Source organism: Ictalurus furcatus, chromosome 2 (genome assembly GCF_023375685.1).
Source record: "Ictalurus furcatus strain D&B chromosome 2, Billie_1.0, whole genome shotgun sequence".
NCBI lineage: Eukaryota > Metazoa > Chordata > Actinopteri > Siluriformes > Ictaluridae > Ictalurus > Ictalurus furcatus.
This window is the reverse complement of record NC_071256.1, coordinates 14,147,493-14,171,517: the sequence shown is the minus strand read 5'-3', so window position 1 is coordinate 14,171,517 and position 24,025 is coordinate 14,147,493. Positions and strand designations below refer to the sequence as shown.

Below are 24,025 nucleotides of genomic sequence, written 5' to 3'. Positions count from 1 at the left end.
GACGGCTCATTTATTCTGGTAGCTAATAAGCAAGTTATCATGCTACTTCACTGGGACTGACTGGCAGAAAGACCACACCCCCTTCACTGGACTGACATGCACAGAAACCAAACTCTTTTACGAGGACTGACAAGTAAAGAGACCACACCTTCTTCGCTGGAGTGACGAATACAGAAACTACACCTCCTTCAATCTGGCTAACAGGCAGAAAGACCACGCAATCTTCTCCTGGACTGACAGGCCACATCTAGTGTGCACTCATTACCTTTAAGCAATTATAATATATCTTAGTACTACATTCACTCTATCTAGCTAGTGACTTCCATCACATATGCATAATAAATTCCTGATTGGCTAATAATGAATGCATGTTCATGAGATGTGTGTGTTGTCAGTGTAACTGATAAGCATTTGTCTTCAGCTACAGTATGAATCTCTGTGCAGGTGTATAAATAATTTTTAAATATATACACAGACTGTCAGCCCCATGACACTTCATTTTTCATAGTTATTATTTTAACTCATCACTAGCAGTATATTCGATTACCCAAACACACACAGAGAGGCTAACATTAAAGCAGAGAGAATATCAAAGACGCGTTCACTGCAGCACTGAAGCGGTCAAAAAACTCCACACACAGCGATAAGATTTTATAACGTGTAATTCTATATTTAATGATAGAGTCTTTATTGATCACATATACACAGTGAAAATTCTTTCTTCGCATACCCCAGCATGTCAGGAAGCTGGGGTCAGAGCACAGGGTCAGCCATGATACAGCGCCACTGGAGCAGAGAGGGTTAAGGGTCTTGCTCAAGAGCTCAACAGTGGCAGTCTGGCAGTGCTGGGGCTTGAACCCCCGACCTTTCAATCAGTAACCCAGAGCCTTAACCGCTAAGCCACCACTGCCCCCATATCACTGCCTTATATCTATTTTTTTTTAATTATTTCTAAGGGTGTTAAATATTATATATCCATATATATACATTATATATCCATTAAAAAAAGTGTAAGCACAACTATGTAATGGAAAGATGGAGTGTGTGGAGGATGAGAAGGAGTGTGTGTGACTGTCACAGTCAGAGGCAGTGTGTAATAGTGTATGCTGTTCAGACAAAGTGTATAATGATGAAAGGGCATGTTTGATGGTCAGCGGGAGTGTGTCCTGGCTGAGATTGAGTCTCCGAAGACTCAAACTGATTGATGTCTTTGCCAATACACACCACTAGGGAGTAAAGTATCCACATAACATTCTGATTACTGACAATAGAAAGGTACAGATAAGAGGTTTGCAAAATTGCCACCAAAAAAAAAAAAAACTGGTTTTGGGTGCATTTACCATTTTAGCTGCACTTGGCAATGTTGGGCGCATATTCAGAGTTGATGACTTGCAGCCAAAAGTTATAACAGTATTTATGTGGGGAAAGTTACACATGTTCAGAAATGAGTTAAGCACTTTTTTTGAGTGTGCCATTGAGAATATGCAAATTGCCTTCTTGTAGTTCATGTCTCTGAGGTGAGAGACTTTTATGAGTCTGAGTGGAGGAGATGTGTCCGAGACAGGGTTTTTCAGTAGTGTCTAGATGAACGCCTTTAAACAAAAGCACTGATCTTTAAACTTGGAAAAAATCAGGGAAGAAAACAGAGGTGGAAATAGCTTCTTTTTTTTTGGCGTCAAAACAATGTGTAGCATAGAAAATGTAAAACTGTCAAGCAAGAAATGACTAATTTTATGACATATGAATGAGAAGTAAAACATTTAAATAAATATTTAATTAAGGAGTCTAGTTTATTGCGTGTATTTACAGCCCAAATTTTTTTTTACATGATATATTGTGGTTACGTGGGCAGTGGTGGCTTGACGGTTAAGGCTTTGGGTTACTGATTGGAAGGTCAGGGGTTCAAACCCCGGTGCAGCCAAGCTGCCACTGTTGGGCCCTTGAGCAAGGCCCTCAACCCCCTCTGCTCCAGGGGTGCTGCATCATGGCTGACCCTGTGCCCTGACCCCGACTTCCTGGTATGCTGGGGTATGCGAAGAAATTAATTTCATTGTGCTATAATGTATAGGTGACCAATAAAGACTCATTACATCAGTGCAAGAAAAATGTGCTTACATGCAGGGTCAGAATCTCGCATCACTGAGATACTATTGTAGTAGTTACATCTGAGGTACCAGTGCGCAATCACAAACTGTAAAGACGGGCCATTATGGTGAGAATGAGGATACTTCTAGAAAAGACAAAGCTTTGGAGCAAACTTGTCAAACATGTACATTTAAAAAACACATTAGTAAAATATAATTATACCATAATCCATTCTTACGACCATCTTGCATGGAATAATTTATAAATGGCCCAGCAGTGAATGGAGAGATTTTAAGAGGGGTTTAAGTGGCTCTCTTGAAACTTAGTATAGGATTAATGCAGAGCACGTTTTTCAGGGTACATGCAAATATGGCGGTTATTCTGTTAGTCAGTTTTGAACATGACAGGATACTAAAGCGTTATGTCTCCAGTAAACAGTGGCGGTAGTTTGGATCAGAGACCCTTTTAATTGTTAATAAAAAAATAAACCTTAATGATGCTTTATTTGACAAGTTTCTTTAAAAAAAATAGATCATTATTTACATTACTTGGCTATTTATTGAGGCAGAGTTTTATTTTATGTAATTATTTAAATTGATCAATTTGACTCCAGGCATAACTTTGATAATAGTGGGATATGGTTTCCACCACTATAACAAAATTAGAATATCGCAGACCCCCTGGCTATGCTTCATGGACCCCTGGGCATCCCCAGATTCCACTTTGAGAACCGTTTAGTGTTTAGATAACTGCTTTTCAAACTTTTTGTCAACTGGGCCAAACATCAACAATGGCTAAAGGCAAATCATGTGAGCCACACATTATTCACTATCATTATCTTTATCCAGTGGTACTGTTCGGTACTGTACTATTGACAACTAAGTCTTGTACCAAATGTGTGTTGATTCATCTGCAGATAAACATAGAACTGCCTTCTTTGATGATGCTCTGTTTTTTTTCCTTTCTGCACATATATTGTTTTCTGTATTAGTTTCATTGACGTTTTCTTCCACTGTCCTTACAACACACCTATCCAGTATTATGACTCTTTTAAAACAAGCTGGTCACTTATTAATGTCTTCCTGTCTAATTGTGTGCACAAATGAAACATGCTTCTAAAGGCAGTTAGACAACTTAGACTTTTTTCAAATCCACCCATCCATTCTCCATACCGCTTATCCTAAACAGGGTTACAAGGGAGCCTGGAGCCTATCCCAGGGTACTTGGGGCACAAGGCAGGAGACACCATGGATGGGGTGCCAACCTATCGCAGGGCACAATCACACACACATTCACACACTATGGACAATTTGAAAATGCCAATCAACCCACAGCGCATGTCTTTGGACTGGGGGAGGAAACCAGAGTACCTGGAGGAAACCCCTAAAGCACGGGGAGAACATGCAAACTTACACACTTTCTGGATGGAGCTCAAATCTTCTCTAATTCCAGACTGCTGGGACTACGGCTGCTCCTAAGGCCATACAGACTTCATATAAATCCATAATGAACTTTTTCACACTATCTGTTGTTACCCAGATGAGGATGGGTTCCCTTCTGAGTCGGGTTCCTCTCAAGGTTTCTTCCTCTTAAAACATCTTAGGGAGTTTTTCCTTGCCACCGTCGCCACTCAGTGGCTTGCTCAGTTGGGATAAATTCGCACCTTTAATATCTGTATACCATGTTGATATTTCTGTAAAGCTGCTTTGAGACAATGTCTATTGTAAAAAGCGCTATACAAATAAAATTGAATTGAATTGAAATTACACTCACGTATTGATAATTTTCCAAGCTCATTCAAGGAATAAAAATAGACGGTGGTATTTCTTTTCCCATTCATGTTTTACAATGAAAAAGGAGACACATCGCCCTATCAGAGGTCAATGCAGCTGTTCTTCAGTAATGTGATGCAGGTGTAAATTCTTAGTAAGTTAAACCCAATCTTTTCTGACTGTATAAAATGAAGTGACTGTTATGAGTAAAATAGTCCTCTTCAGAGGAGAAGCCAGAACTATTCAGAATTTATCTGCCTCCTAACTCTGTTTAATTGGTCGCATTGATTATGCACTGCAAATATGAATTAAGTCAAAATAATGAAATTTTTCACCATCTTCTGTAACCATTTTATACTGTTCAGGGTGGATCTGAAGCTCAAGATCAATCCTGGGACCCTGGAGCTGTGAGGCAGTAACATACCCACTGTGCTACCATGTCTCTGCTGTCATGTTAATTTTTAACTGAGAAAAAATAATTAATGACTTAAATTTTGGGATTCTGAAACACTTTGGCTTCAAGCAGTAACTGAGTGCATTTGCATGTGCATATTTGGCTAGTGCTTTTATCCAAAGCAACCTCCAATTGAGACAGGATACAGCTGAGCAGTTGAGAGTTAAGGATCTTGCTCGAGGACCCAACAGTGACAGCGTGGCAGTGCTGGGATTTGAATTTACAACACTCCAAAGATTAGCCCAAAGCCTTAACCACTAAGCCACCAATTCCCATAACAAGACACAAGTGATAATAAACCAACAGAGTTACATTCATGTCAATTTGTGTATCCCTAAGAAAGCATGTGTGTTTAGCTGTGACCATGTGTGTTGAGGTTTTCAGCATCAACTGCTCAGCTAACAGTTGGTGGGGAACCTTGATGGCAGGCTGAAAAGCTCTGCCCAGACTTCTCTATCCCCAGCCACAAATTCCAGCAAAGTTAGAAGCACACAATTGTATAGAATGTGTTTGTCTGCTATAGTATTACACTATCTCTTCACTGTTACTAAGGTGCCCAAACATGTTCCATCATGACAGTGCCCCTATGCACAAAGCAAGGTCCATGAAGATATGGTTTGCCAAGGTTGGTGTGGAAGAACTCAAGTGGCCTGCACAGGGCCCTGACTTTAACCCCAATGAACACCACCTGGATGAACTTGAATGGCAACATCACTAATGCTCTTGTCAGTGAATGGGCAAATCCCCACAGCCACGTTCCAAAATCTAGAGGAAAGCCTTCCTGGAAGAGTGGAGCTTATTATAACAGCAAATGGGGTGACTAAATCTGGAATGGGGGGTTCATATGGGTGTGATGGTGAGGTGTTCACAAACTTTTGGCCATATAGTCTTTCCAGAGCCCTGGTGTCTCCATCCAGTGGGATGTGCCTGAAATATCTCTACAATGATCCAACAAGGGGGCATTCTTGAAAGATGCTTTCCTGGATTGTCAATCTCCTCAATCTATCACCAAGAGTAAGCCCAGCAACCCTGTAGAGGAACCTTATTTCTGCTGCCCATACTCACAACTTTATTTGTTGGTCACAGCTCATGATCATTGATGAGGATAGGGATGTAGGTTGACCAGAGAGCTTCATCTGCATAAAGAACTCCTGCTTCACCAACATGATAGATCTGTATTCAGCCTCATCAGAAGGTACCTACACTCCATGGGCAAGGTCGCTACCCTCACCTACTCTTTTCCAGGAGAGAAGTATAGCCTCTAACTTGAGTTAATCATGTTGCCGGAGACAAAATCAGTGTCTTGATTCTTGTTTTACTTTTTACTCAGATGATGTATGGAGTTCTGTGTATCTCGTTTTCTGTATAAGCAGGAGGGATCTCCGAATTTGTGGTTGTATAGTCACTACAGTGTGGAGATCCAAGTGCAGCAGAACTCAAACAAACAAGTGGAGGATAGTGCTAGCAGTAGTAGCGGGTGTGTGGGGGCGGCACTGTATGATGTAAGTTAAGAGGATGACTCATACTGCAGTTTACCTGAGACCTAACCCCCTTTTCTTTTTCTTTCTTTCCCTTTCTCTCTCTCCCTCTTTCTTGCTTCATTCTCTCTTTCTACATCTCTCTCCTTCTCTCACCCTTTCTTTCTCTGCATCTCTCTCTTTCCTTTCTGTCTCTTTTTCTTTGCTCACTCTTCCACACTCTACCTCTGTCTCTCTCCTCTCTCATGCTCTCTCTCCTCTATCTATTTAGCTGTCTCGCTCTACATTTCAGTTCAATTCTCTCCCCTCCTCTTCTCAGTCTCTCTCCTACTTTTATCTCTCCTTCTTTCTCCCCCCTTCTCTCTCTCTCTCTCTCTCTCTCCCTCTCTCTCTCTCTCTCTCTCTCTCTCTCTCTCTCTCTCTCTGCATTTGGATTGTCTCTTCATCCTTTATTCTTTCCCTCTCTCCTCACCACTCGTCCCTTTCTCCATCCATATTTCTGTCTCTCAATTGTTATGCTCTTTCCTCCATCCCTCACTGATTGTCTATCTCTCATTCTCTCTCAGGTCTCCAGGCACTAATTATCCTTCCGCAATTTAACACAACCATTGTGCTTATTCCTACACACACACACACACACACACACAACTACTCTGTACTTATCACACTCATATACACCTTTAATTATCACAGTTTCCTCAACTCAAACCCCAGTCAGTGATTAACCAGACAGCCCATAATCACAAGCACACATGCACACTCCACAAACATGTACTTCACAAAATCATTTGTGCTGGTGTGTATTTAGCACATTTTACTCAATGTAGCGTAAAATCTCCTTACAGGAAGATTCACCCAGACTGCTCCACTCATTATATATACACCCTCTGGCTATTTTCACCTTATTAGATACCAGTGTGTTTGTGTATGTGTGTGCGCGCATTAATTAAGCCTATAAAACTTTCTGCTTCTCTCTCTAAGAAACTCTTCTTTATCTGTGCATCAGCAAAACTTTTAAAGATGACCAACAGAACTTTAGTGAACTTGATATACAAGTATGATGACATGTGATACCATGTGACCTACATGTAAGTAGCATGGGTAACCATGTGAGTGATTTCAGCCAATGGAGCAGAGTGTTTCACGTCAGGTGGTACAGAAGCTCAGTCACGGTCATGCTGTTCCACACTCATTTATTTATTTTTTTTAGCAGTGATAGCATGTCATCTGGGTATTGTTCTTGTTTTCAAGTGAACACACTACTCACACTAAACATACATGATTTGAGATGTAGCCTGATAACCTATAGCTGTTAAACCGAGCTTAAATGGCTTTGTTAAACCGTCCATTCGCTAACGGCTAATTATGAGACACTTTTGACATTCTGTGTGTTTGAGTGTGTTGGATGGCTGCGCAGATGCTGCAGATATTCAGTCTCAGGTGGAAACTAGGGATTAGTCTGTACTGGAGGAGTGTGTGTGTGTGTATGTGTGTCCTGGGTGGTTGGGTGGTATAGTCATTAGGGACTAATTACTGAGAATACAATGAATATTAATAATAAATCTCTTCCCTATTAGTGTAAGTGACATTTTACTCTCTGTCTCTATCGTCTTGTCTGTCTCAGGTGGTATTCCCTTCATTCTGACCGGGGAATTATTTGAGCAGACGTATCGTCCTGCTGCATTTCTGGTCGCTGGGATTGTGAACTGGCTGGCAAACTTTATTGTGGGCCTCGTTTTCCCTTTCATACAGGTATGTGTGTTTGTTTAAACATAATTTATACAGAACATCCATAGGCTTTACACCACTAATATAATATACTGTATAACGGTATACTGTATAGGTGTGTACGGACATATCAGTATAACAGAATACCACAATGATTCAATCAGAAATAGATATATTGTTAGCATCAAGCTATACGAGTGTAAATAATCGATATTTCCAGGTGCTATAAATTTTAGTTTTAACCCTCTATTGCATGAATTATTACATTTACCTAAAAATGCTTTTTTTTTATGGATTTATATTACTTGATTTAGTTCAAGTACTAAAAATATATTTTAAACATTAAAAAAAAAATTAGGGGTGGGGGGTAGTTGGTAAATTGCTGCCATATGGCAACAATGTGCAATGGTGGAAAGTATCATATAGTCAAAAATAACTAAATGTATGAGATTACAATTCCAATTACTACATTTTCCAGAAATTCTACATTTCCAAGTTTCAGGGGTTTTATTTGCCACCTTGTAAGCATGTAAAAGTTATAACTTCTAGATAGGAATTACAGTTGTAAAAAGTAAGTGGATGGATTTACTCACTCAAAATACATACAAAAATTAAATCCAAACATGTTTTGGGTGAAGTATCTTTTTAATTCTTTCTCTTAAATTCTTAATGCTTTCTCTTGAAACATTAAATTTACAACATAATGTACAATTGCAAAACATCTGAAACAGTTTTTCTTACTTTTAATGTGAAAAAAAGTGTAAATACACTATTAGAGAAGCTTAGTGTCCTGTTTGCTCTGTAGGCCTGTTTCACTTCATGAATGCACATACTACAGTTCCATTATCACATGCTGTTGCCATCTGGCAACAGTTACATTTTACCATTTAACCGAATACTCAGAATATATAAATTTGTTTAAATTGCAAAAAATAAATGTTTGCTTACCTCAGATAGCATTGATGGTATTGAATAGATATGAAAAAATTGGAGATAAATGAATTGTTCATCCATGCAGCAAAGGGTTAGATTTGTAAAGCTTCTCTGCTGACATCTAATAGACATCATAACTCCACTTCTCTCTTGGCAAGCATCCTATATGTCTCCATGTCTTTGTTACATTTCCTGTGAATGTTTACTGGTTAAAGTTTCTCTGTTACAGAATACTGATTCCACTGACCATGAATTTAACTAATTTGTTAGTACGCAACATGTCAGAAGTCCCTGAATACCTAAATCTTTTTAAAGAACTTATTCATTTACCATTCCCCAATTCTTACAAGACTTTAAATGAGCACTTTATTAATGTAAATGCACTTGTTTGGTGAAGCAGTTATTAGCTTACAGTTGATATTAGATAGCGTTAGTATCAACTGTAAGACAAAAAGGTTAGTTGTGTGCTACCGGTGCCTAATTACACTGATCCAGATTGGCCTTTTACAGTTAGACGTAAATATAAAAAAAAAGTCTTAAACATTCCTAATTCGTTCATGTTTGCAATGAATTTTCCAGTTCAAAAGTATTGGAATAAAATATTCATACAAGGTTTTCCAAAGCATTTGGACTTTGACAGTATAAAAATAAGCAATGACTGAGAAAAAAGTGCTGACTGTGAAAGCCTTCAGGATTTTCTTTATACCAATGTCATCTTTGGCTTCCTCAGTGGAGGTAAAGGCACTGATATTCATAAAGCTGCACCACAATACACAATTTTGGAATGGTAACCAAAACCAAAACCAAGATAAATCATGACAGATACACATTTCCACCTTTAATGTTATATAGCAGCCAACAAAATTCAAGTGAAAAACAAATAGAAAAGTTTTAGGTGGAAGAAAAGGAAAAAAAGTACAATAACCTGGTTGCACAAGTGTGCACATCCTTTTAACTAATACTTTGTTAAAGCATCTTTTGCTTATAATACAGCACTTTTTGGGTAAGAGTCTTCCAACTTAGCACATCTTTATTTGGTAATTTTATTCCACTCTTCCTTGCAAAAATGCCCCGGATCTATCAAATGCCTTTTCAAGTCATTCCGCAGGTATTTGATAGGATTTAGGTCTAGGATCTGACTGGGCCAATCCAAAACATTGATTGTCTTTTACTGAAGTCATTCTTTTGTTGACTTGGATTTCTGCTTTAGGTTGTTATTGTGCTGGAAAGTGAAATTTCTTTTCATCTTCAGCTATCTAACAGAGGCTTGTGAGTTTTGTGCCAAAATATATTGGTATTTGGAGCTATCCATGATTGCCTCCCAGTCCCAGCTGAAGAAGTGCTGCCACCACCATGCTTCACCGTGGGTATGGTGTTCCTCGGGTAATAAGCTGTCTTGTTTTTGAATCTTTTAGAATCATGCCCAAAATGTTCTACCTTGGTCTCATCAGACCATGGCACATTTTATCATATAGTTTGGGGTCATTTAGGCGGCCTTGGATAATATTTTTTGTAAGAAAGGGCTTTTTCCTAGCCAGCCTACCCCATAATCCAGACATGTGAAGAATGCAAAAGATTGTCATCACATGCAGGGAGTGACCAGTACTTGGCAGATATTCCTGCATTTCCTTTAATGTTGCCATAGGTCTTATCAACCTCCTTGAAAATTTTTCTTCTTATCCTTTCGTATTTTGGAGTCGCGTCCTATTCTTGGTAATGTCACTGTGGTACCGCATTTTCTTCATGGCTTGATGCTGGCTTTCACAGTGTTCCACTGTACATCAAATGTTTTAGAAATCTGTTTGTAGCCCCCTCTTGATCAATATCTTTCGGCAGTGAGATCAAGTACATGCTTTGTTACCCCCTTGCAGACCAAAGCTTCAGCAGTCGGATAAAACTAAGATGAAAATCCTACAGAAACAGCTGATCTTTTAGGCGGGTTAATAAGAATCACATGACTAATGATAGGTGGATAATTATTACTTTTGCACATTAGTTTGAATGGGATTGGTTAATTTTGAGTACTGTCACATTATAAAAGGGTGTGCACACTTGTGCAACCAGGTTATTGTGGGGTTTTGGGGTTTTTTTTCTTTTTTCTGTGTTTTTCATTTGAATTTTGTTGGTTGCTATATCACGTAAAAGTTGGAGAATAATCTTACATGATTTATTTGGGGGGCTTTTTGTTGTTTTTTTTTACATAAAAAGTTTTTTCACAAAAAATTGCAATTTTAAGAGAAATGTGTAGACTTTTTTATATCGACTGTACCTTATTTGCCCCTCCTCTTTTTTAAATACTAACATTACACACAGCATGAGGCAGTTATTGATTTTGACCTCCAGTCCCTGCAATCACTAATCTAAATGACTGCTCAAATTCCAGTATATCTTTTTGAGCTCTTGCTCCTCCCCATTCCTTTGAACATTCTTGAACATTCCTACTCTATTTTTAATTTCCTGGATGTTCTCACGATTCTCACTTTCATCTCAGCACTTTTTGCTTATACTGCCTTTTCATCCTAAACTCTTAACCCACATCTCAACCAACATTCCTCCTCTTAATTATTTTTTTTTAATTCTTTGGTATTTGTCTGAACCCTGACTACATTCATGCCTTGCATCCTCAAGCCAAGCTTGACTACATCATCTTCACAACTTTCTCCCCTCCTTGGACAGCTAAACTATGCTATTTATATTATACCCCAAAGGCCCCATCAGTCCCCTTCTACACCATGTTATCCTGGACAACACCAGCACTACAGAACCTCTGTTTTTCCACTTCCTCCATTAGCACTGGATCTCTAATGACGCTACTTTAGACTCTTTGGTTTTATTGTTATTGGCGGATTCTAGAACAAGCACTGGTTCATTTCTCACTGGACTGCTGAATTAACTCACTTGTCTTTCAAAGCATGAATGGACAAGTAAAGTCATCTTACCTGATCATTGAGCAGTTTATCAAGGAAACTCCAATCCCTAAGCCCAGTGCTATTTCTTTGTTGTCTCTGGCACTCAGTACACAAGTCCTCTCATATTCCAGGTTATTCAAATGCTATAGCTCACTCTCTCTTTCCTAGTTCAGAAAGGAGAGCCTTGGAATCTTCCAAACCAATAATGCATTACTTGTAGTAATCTTATGCTGAACTCTCAAGTTCTTCAGCTCACCCAGCAATCTTAGAAAGGTATATTGGATACCAGCTCCATCAGGCTGCAAATGCTTTTATCATTTCCTCTATACCCCATTTCTCGTTTTGTATGTCTTTTTCTAAACCGACTCACACTGGTTTCCCAAGGATTTGCACCATGTTTTCTCCATGAATGGTGTTCTTTCAGGTTCAGAGCAGCAGCCTCTTTCAGATCACACTTCTCAAGCAGTGGTCAATCCATGAGCAGCTGGCATCAATGTAACTATTATGTATTTGGTGACCTGACAGTCTAGCATAAAGAAGGTGCACCTAATTCTCACCCCGTTGTAGTTCCACAGTCCATCCTTACTCTATTATTGGTTATAGGTGTGGTCTGCACTTATTCATAGAAATAAAATACTACCATGAATTAAAAGTACGGCTGTGATGATGTATAATAATAAAAATAATAATAATAATAATAATAATAATAATAATAATAAACTTTCTTTTATACAGTGCCTTTAAAAGCAGCTTCTCAAATCGCTGTACACAAAATAAGCAATACACAGGGGAAAAAAAATAGATAAATAAAAATAATAACAATAGTAATAATAATAAAAGTAGACATCAACAAGTAAATGCTAGTTTAAAAAAAGTATGCCTTGAGTTGAACTTTAAATATGTCAAGGGTCTGAGTTTCCCTAAGTTTGAAAGGATGAGAGTTCCAAAGGGAAGGAGCTTGGACAGAAAAAGCCCTGTCGTCCATAGATCTTAAGTGGGTTTGTGGAACAGTTAACAAATTACACTGTGAGGAGCACAGTCTGCAATTTAGGGGTGTAAGGGATTAACAAAGCAGATAAGTATTGAGGAGCCAAGCCATGTAATGCTTTATATGTCAGCATCATAATTTTAAAATCGACACGGAACCTGACCGGGAGCCAGTGCAAGGACTCCAAAACAGGAGTAATATGATTGCCTGTCTTGGTCCCAGTCCCAATTGGAGCTTATTGAGTATGGATTTAGAAACTCCGGCTAAAAGAGTGTTACAGTAATCTATCCAAGTGACAACGAATGAGTTTATCAGCTTTTCAGCTACAGAGAAATTTAGCATAGGGCGCAGTCTTGCTATATTTCTGAGGTGAAAAAAGGATGCTTTAACATATACTATAGGTAAGATGGGATAAGGTCGACATTTCTTAACTACTGACATCTCACTTGAACAAGCATAATCCATAATGTTTAAAGTGCACATTACCACACTTATACTATACTCCAGAGTCATACTAGCATGCTACACGGTCACATACTTGTGCTCACATTCCACTGCATCCATATTCATGCCCAAATGTTATATTTAGGAGGTTAACTTATTCCTTGGGAGCCTGTGAAATGGGAAGAGTCCTGCTAAATATGTGTAATGATATATATTTCTTTACGTTTTCACACTGATATCATGGTGTTTTACTTCAATACCTACAGACTATAGGTTGTCAGTGTTCCTTATTTGTGCACTTTATTTAAAGCAAAAAAATATATACCGTAAAGCCGATAAAGAAAAACTGTTAGAACTTAACTTCTGATTGAGAAACATGCAAAATGCTCAATCAAAAGAATATCTTATCATTTTGAAACGACCGCATTTCTTTTTTAAGCCCTGTGAAGCTGTATTAGGCAATCATTATTATCACCATTATCCAATGCTGTGATTTTCTATCAAGTTACAGTAACTGAGCTCGGCTCCACTTGCCATTCATATCAACCAAAGGTTTATGATTGAGCTTCACCCTCAATTTAACCTCTGGATATGCTGTGTAATGATAATACTGTAGAGCAAAATCCTGTAACTATACACTCAAAAGAGCAGAATAAGCTATTACAAACTCCTGATTCCTAATGGTGAGAGACCAACAGAGACTGCTGCCTTATACACACACACTTTCCGAGCATGAAGCTTAAAAAAAACAATTCTGTAGAAACCACAGAGCATTCAGAGTTTATTAACTCTGAGATCAACTCGTTTAAACACACACACACACACCAGATAAAAAACTTTTTTTTTTTCAATTTACTCTCCTGACTCAAAACCCTATACACTCACTCAGAATAAATTCTCTCTTATCTGTGTGCTTCCTTATGGAGATGTCAAGAAAACATAAAATGGGATACATTAGTGTTTCTTCACAAAAATCAGTCTTTCTCTTTTTGTCTGTCTTTTTTTCTCTCTCTTCTCCTGTCTTTCTCTATATATCTGTCTGTAATTGTACAGTGAGATTGTTCTTGTACTCTATACGCTATACATTGTACATTGCTGTGGGTTTGGTGGGTGGATAAGAGTCATTGTACTGCATAATCCATGTTAAAAGGAAATACAGTGAAATAGTCACTGGTGTGATTAACATTTCAGCTTCTGCTGTGCTGACGTTTGTCCTAGATAATAGCTTGTTCATACAGTCAGCTCCAGAATTATGGCATTATGGCACTCTTGAAAAGGTGGGTAAAGGTGGGGTTTTTTTATGATTAGTTAGCTTACCCTGAAAATATCAGAGAAATCTAACCTTTAATTGAAGTAAATGTATCTTAAGCAATCAAAAACCCTGATCAAGATTTCTTTTTAACAAAATCATGTTTGTGTAACCTCTGTTTGCCAACATACTAACCCTTGCCACCTCTTGTAATGTTTGATGAGGTTGGAAAATACAGAGCAAAGAATGTGCATATCCACACACAGAGCTCCATATCCATATAAAGACTCTCTCCAAATCCTCCAGGCTCCTAGGGCCTTTCTCGTACTGTATGTTACTGTATGTTGTATCCATCTTTACCAGTTGTGCCAATAATTCTGCAGCTGACTGTACATCATATGCAACTGTGTATAATACCATGTTCAAAGTTTTAGCATATATATTAGATTCCACTCTTTTGGCATTCATGAAATATAAATATAACTTACTGTGACACCTCCAGTTGGTTGGGTCGTGAATGATGAACACAGGAGTCAAGTATTTGAATGGTGCACCTGGTCTTTCTTCTTTTTTCTTTTTCTTTTTTTATGCAAACGCTTCAACCAGCACTTTTTATTCTACAAACAGGAGAATAAACAACCAGTTCTGCTATAATATTGTATAGTTGCTTTCAGCACTATTCATTTCCATCTCTATTTTGGCATAAGCAACCTACTGATAATTCTGTTGTACAGCCAGTGTTGATGTTTTCACAGCAAATACTGCTGTTTTAATTATTCCAAAGCATGGAGTTTTGTTCTGATGTTGAATGAATAGTAAATTTCGCTTCTTGTTCATGAAGGTCCCTCCTCCTTTGCAAGTGATGTCCAAGACCACCCACACAGTAATTCAAACAGGGAAAACCCTGTTTTCCAAATAATACGGTAAATGGTCTGCACTTATATAGCACTTTTATCAAAAGCGCTTTACACTGTGTCTCATTCACCCATTCACACTCACACTCACACACCAATTGTAGCAGAGCTGCCATGCAAGACGCTAACCAGCAACTTGGGGTTCATTGTCTTGCTCAAGGACACTTCAGCTTGAGGAGTTCTGCGGGCCGGGACTCGAACCGCCAACCCTACGATTAGTGGACAACCCGCTCTACCAGCTGAGCCGGTCATACTATCTTGTATTGCAAATGAGAGGTTCCATCAACCTATCCCAGTATCTACTGTCTTCATGCTTAAGGCTTTTGTACTTCACTGGTAGCTGCTGCACCACCAATTGGTCTTCCTCCAACAGTAGGGACAGCAGCCTGACTACCCATTCACTCTCAGGCCACTCTCAAAAAGATGCATGGAGGCTTCTGGCTTATCCTGTGGAGACATCTTAATTTTGGTGAAATGGGGCACATTTGGCATGCAAAAAGGGTTGCAGCAATCTCTGGAGTATCTTGCATTATTGTTGAAGTTCTGCCCATGTGCCAAGAACGGCTTGATGTCTTACCTAGTGGAGACTGACGAGGGACTTAATCACCCTGGTGAAGTTGGACTACATGGGTAGCATATCTGTTCTCTATCCTGGGTTTGGGCAAGAAAAAGACATCCCCAGTTGGCTAGCTGGGGAATGAGGACACAGAATGCAGATATTTGAATGGTGGCAATGTTCTTTCGTTTTATTCTTTTCTAATGCATAGGCTCCAATGAGCACTTTTCATAATTATTTGAGTCAGAGGTGGTCAGTAGTTAAAACCTCTGGGCTATTGTTCAGAAGGTCACGAGTTCAACACCATCAAGCTTCCAATGTTAAGGCCCGTTCTCACCGGGACGTTTTTCGGCGTGTTTTTTTTCGTGTGTGTGTGTTCACACCCACACGTAAAACAGTGTATATATACTGCAACTTCATCATGCTTAAATTTCTCTGACTCATCCTGAACTTCTCTTGCATTCATCCAATTAAATGCTGTCTATAACGTATATGTACCACCCAGGGGCAAGTATTGCTCTACAGTAGCAGCTCATTAGCAGCAAACGTGGTTTGTTGGTGCATTTTTTGGTGTGCACACTATTCCTGCACACTATTTCATGTGGTTAATAATAAACCGTTAGAGTTTATTAATTTCAGAGAGTATAGAGTTTGTGCATGTTCGTGTTTATGTGACCAATGCTTTTCAGAGGACTGTTTTACCGACTCTAGGAGTTCCGATGACAGGATGTCTTGCTACCTCAGACTGATTGAGAATGCGATTCTCATGTTTATACACTGTCAGGACTTTTGTATCAGTAAGAGCAAATAATACCATTTTATATACCATTCAGACATTTCAGATGCCTTGAGGTGTTGATATCTCCATTAATATCTCCATTAGCATTGGTGCTCCTGAGAGACCAAGATACTCCATATCACCATTTGTCTGCAGTATCCATGCAATGACAGGTTATTATTCCAGAACTGGCAGTGCTATTAAAAATACACATTGCTCCTTTAAATATTGTGTAGTGAAATACAACTTAATGATTTTTCTGTATCCATAAATCACATTATTGAGCAGCATTAAATTCAGGTGCAGTTACAGTGATCCATCATATCAAGAGAGAACATTGAAAAGTCATAGCAAGCACTGGAGAGTGTGTGTCTGTCTGCCTGTCTGTCTGTCTGTCTGTCTGTCTGTGGGTGTGTGGGTGTTGGGGGGAGTCAGGTGTTTTAGCCTTTGTGAGAAATAAATGTCCCTATAATGATAGAAATACATGACAGTTTGACCTTGTGGTGACATTTGGTTGGACAAGTGCAGCTTGTGTGTGTGTGTGTGTGTGTGTGTGTGTGTCTAAGAGAAACCGATTGGAATAGCCAGCAGAATGTAGACACATCGCCATGGAAACAGGAGATGGGATAGGTCTGGAGGCTGTGTGTATGTATAAATCATAAATACAGATGGGTTAGAGTTTGTTTCTGTTAAATACTGCAATTTAGCACCACATACTCAGGAGCTCTGTGTGTGTGTGTGTGTGTGTGTGAGCGTGAGAGAGAGAATCTCTTTTTCACAGGATTATACTCTTTGACCAATAATGAGAGGATTTTTTTGGGTCATAAATCTGATAAATCCACATTAATCTCCCTGACATTGTGTGTAAAAAGCCCACGCAATATGATAGATGCCTGCTGTAATAATCTGTCTAACTCAGTATGAAGGTTTTCAGTGCATCACAATACCCGCTCACAGCTTCCCATTCTTAAAACAGGATGACGTTCAATTAGGACTGCTAATTGATTAGGTCAATTAGGACTGAATATAATTAATTCAAAATGATCCATGTGGAGTTTTATATTCCAATGTGCCATTTACTTCACCATCATAAACGTGTTCTAATGTAAGAGCAAATAGCTCTCTATTCCTGAATGAATACAACAGTGAAGCTGTTACAATTGCACCAGGTTTTAGGTCCAACACTGTTAAAACAGTTATATTACATATAGACCTGCCTTTAGAACCATCTTGTTATTTATTGGGATTACTTCCGGAGGAGGTGGAGAACAATAATATGATATTCTTACCGAGAGTCTTGCTCTTAATAGCTAAGATGATGATTACGGTCTCCTGGCTGAAGCCGCAGCCCCCCACGATATCACAATGGAGGGAAAGGGTGAAGGATGTTTATTACGTGGAATATATAACTGCAAAAGTACAACTAAAAACAGAAATATTTTCAGTTAAATGGGCCCCGATCATCTCATATTTTCTCATGTGATTTGTTGTAGGAGTCGGAGTAGATTCTCTTTGTTATCTAAATCTGAATGCCATCTTGATGTTATTCACGCATTACTATTGTTTATTCATTATTACTGTGCCTCTATTTTTGTCTCTTTTTGATTGGTTTATTTATTTTTATCTATTTACTGTCTTGGTGGTTGTGACCCATTACTTAACATTTTGTCCCATGACGGGGAAATATGTGTGGACACTGAGAGGATATTGGAAGCCATGGACTGCCCTGTAAGACATGTATACCTGTGCCATATCGCTGGATTACTAATTGTACTGTATGGCTGCACTTGATAAAATCGAACAAGAAGAAGTTTAAAAAAAAAAAAAAAAACGGTTATAAAGGCAGAAGAACTGATTTCATTTAAAACATCCAGACATCTTGCTTAGATAACAAGTAGCTGAACAGAGCTCTCAGAATTCAATGGGAATTCCTGACCCATAAAATCACATTCGATAGAAAACACCAGGGTGAACCGTGCAGTCTTCTTTCCATGCACAGCTACAGCACCACAAGAAATTCCATATCGCAGAACTTTGAATGATGGCAACGTCAAAAGAGCAATACCTAAAACACTGATAGTGTCACTCAAAAAAGTAAAAGAGTGGTACAATACAGCAGGTGCAAACAGCAGCAGCGGAAACACTCGAAAGTCCTACTTGGTAAGTGAAAGATACTAAACATATTGACATCATAGCCTCAGGTTACAGTACATTTCATGGAAGGTGCTTGATATTTCTCAGTATAGTAGTGGAATATGTGTAGCAGTTTCATAGTCTATTAAGTGCGGTTACATTTTGCTTGTTAAGATTAATGATGAGGCAGTGTCTGTGTTATTTAGTACAGTTTGATTTGTTTAAAACTTTAAAAGTTCCTTAGCAATCTACTCATTCCTTATTTCTGTTCTTGGTTATTTATATATAATTTATATTAGTTATTATTATCGTAACAGGGAAAAATCATTAGATTAGCCCTAGCGAAGTAAGTCAATAGAGTAACAAAATGTTAAGTTGTTCCTAACAGTTTTGTTTGACATTAAATTATTGAAGAAAAAAAAAACAATAACCAAGAATGCCAGATTATATTTATTCCATTTATTCCCATCGTTCTCATTTATAAGCCATAGCTAAACCCAATCAATTGAGTATTTTCTGATTAATTCCCATGAATATTAAACTATTAAAATATTCAGGGGTTTTTTATTTATTAATTTATTTTGCAGTGCTATGGGTAACTATTTCAAAATTTGATATTGAGGTATACAGTGATAAAACTGATAGCACACGCTTGTCCTGGATGAATATGAATGTTCATTATATTGGAATATAATTATCTATACATGTTAACAACCAAGTCAAGCTTAACTAATACTGTAAACTGTCACACCAATAAATCATCACAGCTGTACAGATGAACACACACAAAATAAAGCCATCGGTTCTTGCATAATGCTGCTGTGGCATTTATTTTATGTATGTATAATTTGTTGTAAGTTTTGACCACAAACATTTCTACAGCGTTAATGGATTTGCTTGAGATTTAAACCTCTGTGTCTGATGTCATCCCTGTGACATCATAAGCTCTCTCTCTTTTTTTTTCTTTTTTTTTCTTATCTGTAACTGTCACCCCCTTTTTTTTTTGCACTAAAGACATCAGGGTGTAGCATGTGCAGTGACAGTTTCACAAATGTGTACGAGTAAATTTGAAATCTCAATCTGGCTGACACAAATGTATTCTTGTGAATACAGGTCTTCCTCAAGAATTTAGTGGTTCCTATAGCAACACACAACAATATTTTGGCATCTTTCTTTTTTTTTTAAAGATAAACAGCTGAATGCTAAAAGATGAAAAGAAAGAACAAGAAATGAATAAGAATGTGTGTTATGTTTGTACAGAGTTAAGTTCTAACTCTTTTCAGGTGTGGGGAATTTAATAATTGAAACTTTTATTCCGAAATGATGTGAAATGTGCACACTGCCCCTCTTACAACAGTAGTCGATCAGCCAAGGTGTTTAGTGTCTGATGGTGTTTGCTGTTTTAGTAGCTATTCTGGTCACTAACAACAGAAGGTTATGTAGGTAATCGTGGTTCTGTGACTGGAAGTCTGCCAAGTCGGTTTCATTTGGGAACTAGTGCAGTACTCCCTTTGGAGTATCCCCATCCAAGTACCAATAGCAGTCATCGCTTTGTGACCATAGCTTGTTTTGACCCCATGTGGGTAGCCTGTAAAAGGTCTCTGCTATGTCATGCTTGTCCTCTGGCCAGTCTCGTCAACCCGGGTGGTCTAGGAGGTCAACCCCTTAGTTACATATCACCCCTTAGTTAGGTGACTGAGAAGAGGATGAGAAGGAAGCTAAAATCTATCATGAACAATCCTTCTAATCTTCTGTATGCTGAGCTGAGGAGGCTCAGGAGCACATTCAGCCACAGATTCATCCAGCCACGTGCCTCAAAACATCTGGGGGGCTCTTTCATGCCATCCGCCATCAGACTCCACAATGCAGCAATACCCAGTACCTCCTACTCCACCGATTGAGTCTCACAGAAACACACACTCAACAATTAATTGTCATTTCACAGATCTTGCACATGTATATGAATACTGAGGATATTGCACATGTACATATACAAATAGAACTCTAGCATATGTACATACACACAGATCTGTTTTATTGTTTCTATTATTTCTGTTGTATAGGTATTTATAGAAATTATTTTCTTTCTTTCTTTCTTCCTTTCTTTGATGTTACTCATCCTACTTGTGCTGCTGTGTCAGGGGATCAATAAAGGTACATCTTATCTTATATGTAACCTTCCATTCTACTTCTTTATATTTCATTCAGTTCCTTCAGACCTAGTGAAGTCCATATACCGACGCCATCATGGCGTTTCTTAAATTGTACATTTGTCGCAATGCAGCAGTTCCTTTACCAGGTTGCGCCGGCTCAATGGCTAGAGAGTTCTTAAAACGGAAGATTCCAGAGCTTTCTTCCCAACTCTGTGAAACACCTCTGTGGTGCTGTCCACACTAGTGGATTTTGTATTTTCTTTTACTCAACATTTTCTTTATGCCCCTACAGCCTTGCTGGGTGGCATCAGTCCTCCTCTGCTGCAAGAAAACATGCGCTGGTCCAACACATCATGGTGTGCACACACGTCCTTGTCACTGCTACTTAGATCTGCACTTGTGATATGGTTGACAGGCCCTGAGCATTCAGCCAACAAGGACACTGTCTGCAGTGTACCATTCCCATGTTTGGGAACTACTGCAGTCATAATTAGCAGCATCCCAGTTGACACCAAATGGCTGAATATGGGAGATATATAGCCACTCGCAATTTAATGGTTGAATCCATAATTGAGTGGCTCTGTCTTCTGTCAGAAAGGCTTGCATAGCAAGCAGGTCAAGCCTCAAGCTACCAGTCTATGAAGGAGTCAAGTGACTCTTATGAATGACTTCCAGTCCTACTGCTTCCACATATGAGCTTTGTCTGGCTCATCATCTGCTGTTATAGGACTATCCTGGCAGAAGCCAATCAACCAGATAAGTGCATATGTACAGACCCTAGTGTTGCACCCACTTTGTCCTGGTACCAGAACTAACCCAAAGGGAAGGGTACATCATCTTGTGAGAGATGTGAGAGAGTCCTTCAGTTGCTTTAAAGTTACCCTGGCTCCTTTGTGACCTCATGGACTATTGCACATCTTGCTCTTGGAGTGATCTTTGTTGGTTGATCACTCCTGGGGAAGGTAACAATAGTCTTGAATTTCCTCCATTTGTACACAATCTATCTGACTGTGGATTGGTGGAATACAAACTCTTTAGAGATGGTTTAGTAACCTTTTCCAACCTGATGAGCTTCAACAACTCTTTTTCTGAGGTCCTCAGTAATCTCCTTGCCATGATACACTTCCACAACCATGTTGTGAAGATTAGACTTTTATAGATCCTTGTTCTTGAACAAAAAGAGGGCACTCTCTCACATATTGATTGAAAACACCTGACTCTAATTTCACCTTCAAATGAACTGCTAATCCTAGAGGTTCACATACTTTTGCCACTCACAGATATGTAATATTGGATCATTTTCCTCAATAAATAAATGACCAAGTATAATATTTTTTTATCTAATTTCTTTAATTGGGTTCTCTTTGTCTGCTTTTAGGACTTGTGTGAAAATTTTATGATGTTTTAGGTCATATTTATGCAACTATATAGAAAATTCTAAAGGGTTCAAAAACTTTCAAGTAATATAACACTTCTCTGCACATTTGATAATATAACATGGCACTTTGGGCTTATTTAGTTCGAGCTGGAGATTTCCAGAATTCCAGTCTACAATGCTATAGTAGCATTTAGCTGCATTAATTTGCACATTTGGGCAAACTGTGCAATTGAAGGAATCATTTAATGGATGAGACTCAAGTCACTGAAAGGAGCGTATCAGTTCTTTTATATTTGGCTGCACGGATTTGCGCAAAGAGCTTGGGCAGCTAGTGAGGCCACTACTGTCTTTACCATCAACACACACTCCTTTTATCAAAATTTGCAAGAAACAAAGTATTGCAACGGTATACCTAGCATCTTGAATCCACTTCCTTAAAGTATCAGCAAGAGGAGAATGGGAAAGAGGACCAGTCATAGCATGGACCACTTACTCAGGTGATAACATTGCTATTGGTATTTGGCAAGGAAGCAATCCCACAGCAATACTCCACTAGTTAAGAAAGGAAACCTAGCTAGTGGTCCAGGGGATTAGGAAGTAGTCCCCTTACTTGTTAGCTAAATTACTATTATAACTTCAAGTATAAAGAAGTAAATATCATAAATCTAGGCACACAGTATTTTTTTAATAATAATTACAGTTGGGATGTTGGACATTGTTTCTATTTCTTGAATATGACTTTTCTATTTATTTAGTCAAATGATTTTAATTGATGGGGACACAGTGGCTTAGTGGCTTTGGGCTCGATTCCCGCTTCTGCCGCGTGTGTGTGGATTTTAACGTTGTCCTCGTGCCTCAGGGGTTTCTTCCAGGTACTCCAGTTTCCTCCCCCAGTCCAAAGACATGTATTGTAGGCTGATTGGCATAGTTGGCGTAGTTTGTTAATAGGTGTGTCAGTGTGTGTGCGATTGTGCCCTGTGATTGGTTGGCACCCTGTCCAGGGTGTCCCCCGCCTTGTGCAAGTCCTCTGGGATAGGCTCCAGGCTTCCCATGACCCTTTGTAGGATAAGCGGTACAGAAAATGGATAGATGGGTGGATTTTAATTGATTAATTAATTTAAGTTGATGATGACGACGACGATGATCTTTTGGTATGGTAAGCCATGTTTTTGTATGTTTTGCAGGAGTCGCTTCAGAACTATGCATTCTTGGTCTTTCTCTTTGTGTGTGTCTTCGCCGCCATCTACATCATCATTGTCCTTCCAGAGACCAAGAACAAAACGTTTACGGAGATCAGTCAGAGTTTTGCCAAGATCAATAGCATCCCCCAGAGTGTGGAAGTGGAGATGGAGGATGTTCTGGACGTCCAACCAGAAAAGACCAATGCATTGGGCCTGAACACTGAACCTGCTAAATATCCAGACAGGAATCATGAAGATAATGGTGTGGTGCAATCCGAGAGCTTCTTCTAACCCTGCACCCTTGTCATATGACTGATCACTTGTATGGTCAGCAATACATAGTTTATATATATATATATATATATATATATATATATATATATATATATATATATATATACTTTACTCGAAGGTTAATAGTACTTTACTGTTATTATGCTATAATAACTGAAATATAAAATTATGCTAATTTTTAAAATTTCATTAATTAACTAAACTTAGACCATGCTGTAGTTCTTGGAAAAAAGCCTTGAAGCTGCTATCGAGCAGCTATTATCGACATTTACTTACAATTGCAGCTAAAACCGATCACTACAGTTTTTTCATACTATTATTCAGTGAAAAAAAGTGTAACATCATTAACATTAACTATTCCCCCTTTTTATTTAATATCCCTCTGTGACAACTTATATTACATTAAATATACAATTTGCCACCATTCCTAAGATTTGCTAAATGGAATGACAAAAATATTGTTGATACATTTTGAAATGTTTACAGTAATTGCTGCTATGACATGCTGTAATATTTTGAATATTTAAATATTTATATTGTTGAACAACGTTTTGAGTACATTTGAAATTAAATGTTAAATAATTCTTGAAAATGTCTA

The 24,025-nt window shown here is 38.5% G+C and overlaps 1 protein-coding gene across 1 annotated transcript in view; it reads left to right on the top strand.

Annotated features, from left to right (window-relative positions):
- slc2a9l2 (solute carrier family 2 member 9, like 2) overlaps positions 1–23,461 on the top strand; it is a 131,960-nt gene extending 108,499 nt beyond the window's left edge. Inside the window, 3 exon segments of the mRNA XM_053649635.1 lie at positions 7,414–7,541; positions 23,137–23,269; positions 23,272–23,461. Of these exon segments, the coding sequence (XP_053505610.1) occupies positions 7,414–7,541; positions 23,137–23,269; positions 23,272–23,357 (347 nt within the window). The 3' untranslated portion in view covers positions 23,358–23,461.
- Positions 23,462–24,025: the final 564 nt, after the last annotated feature.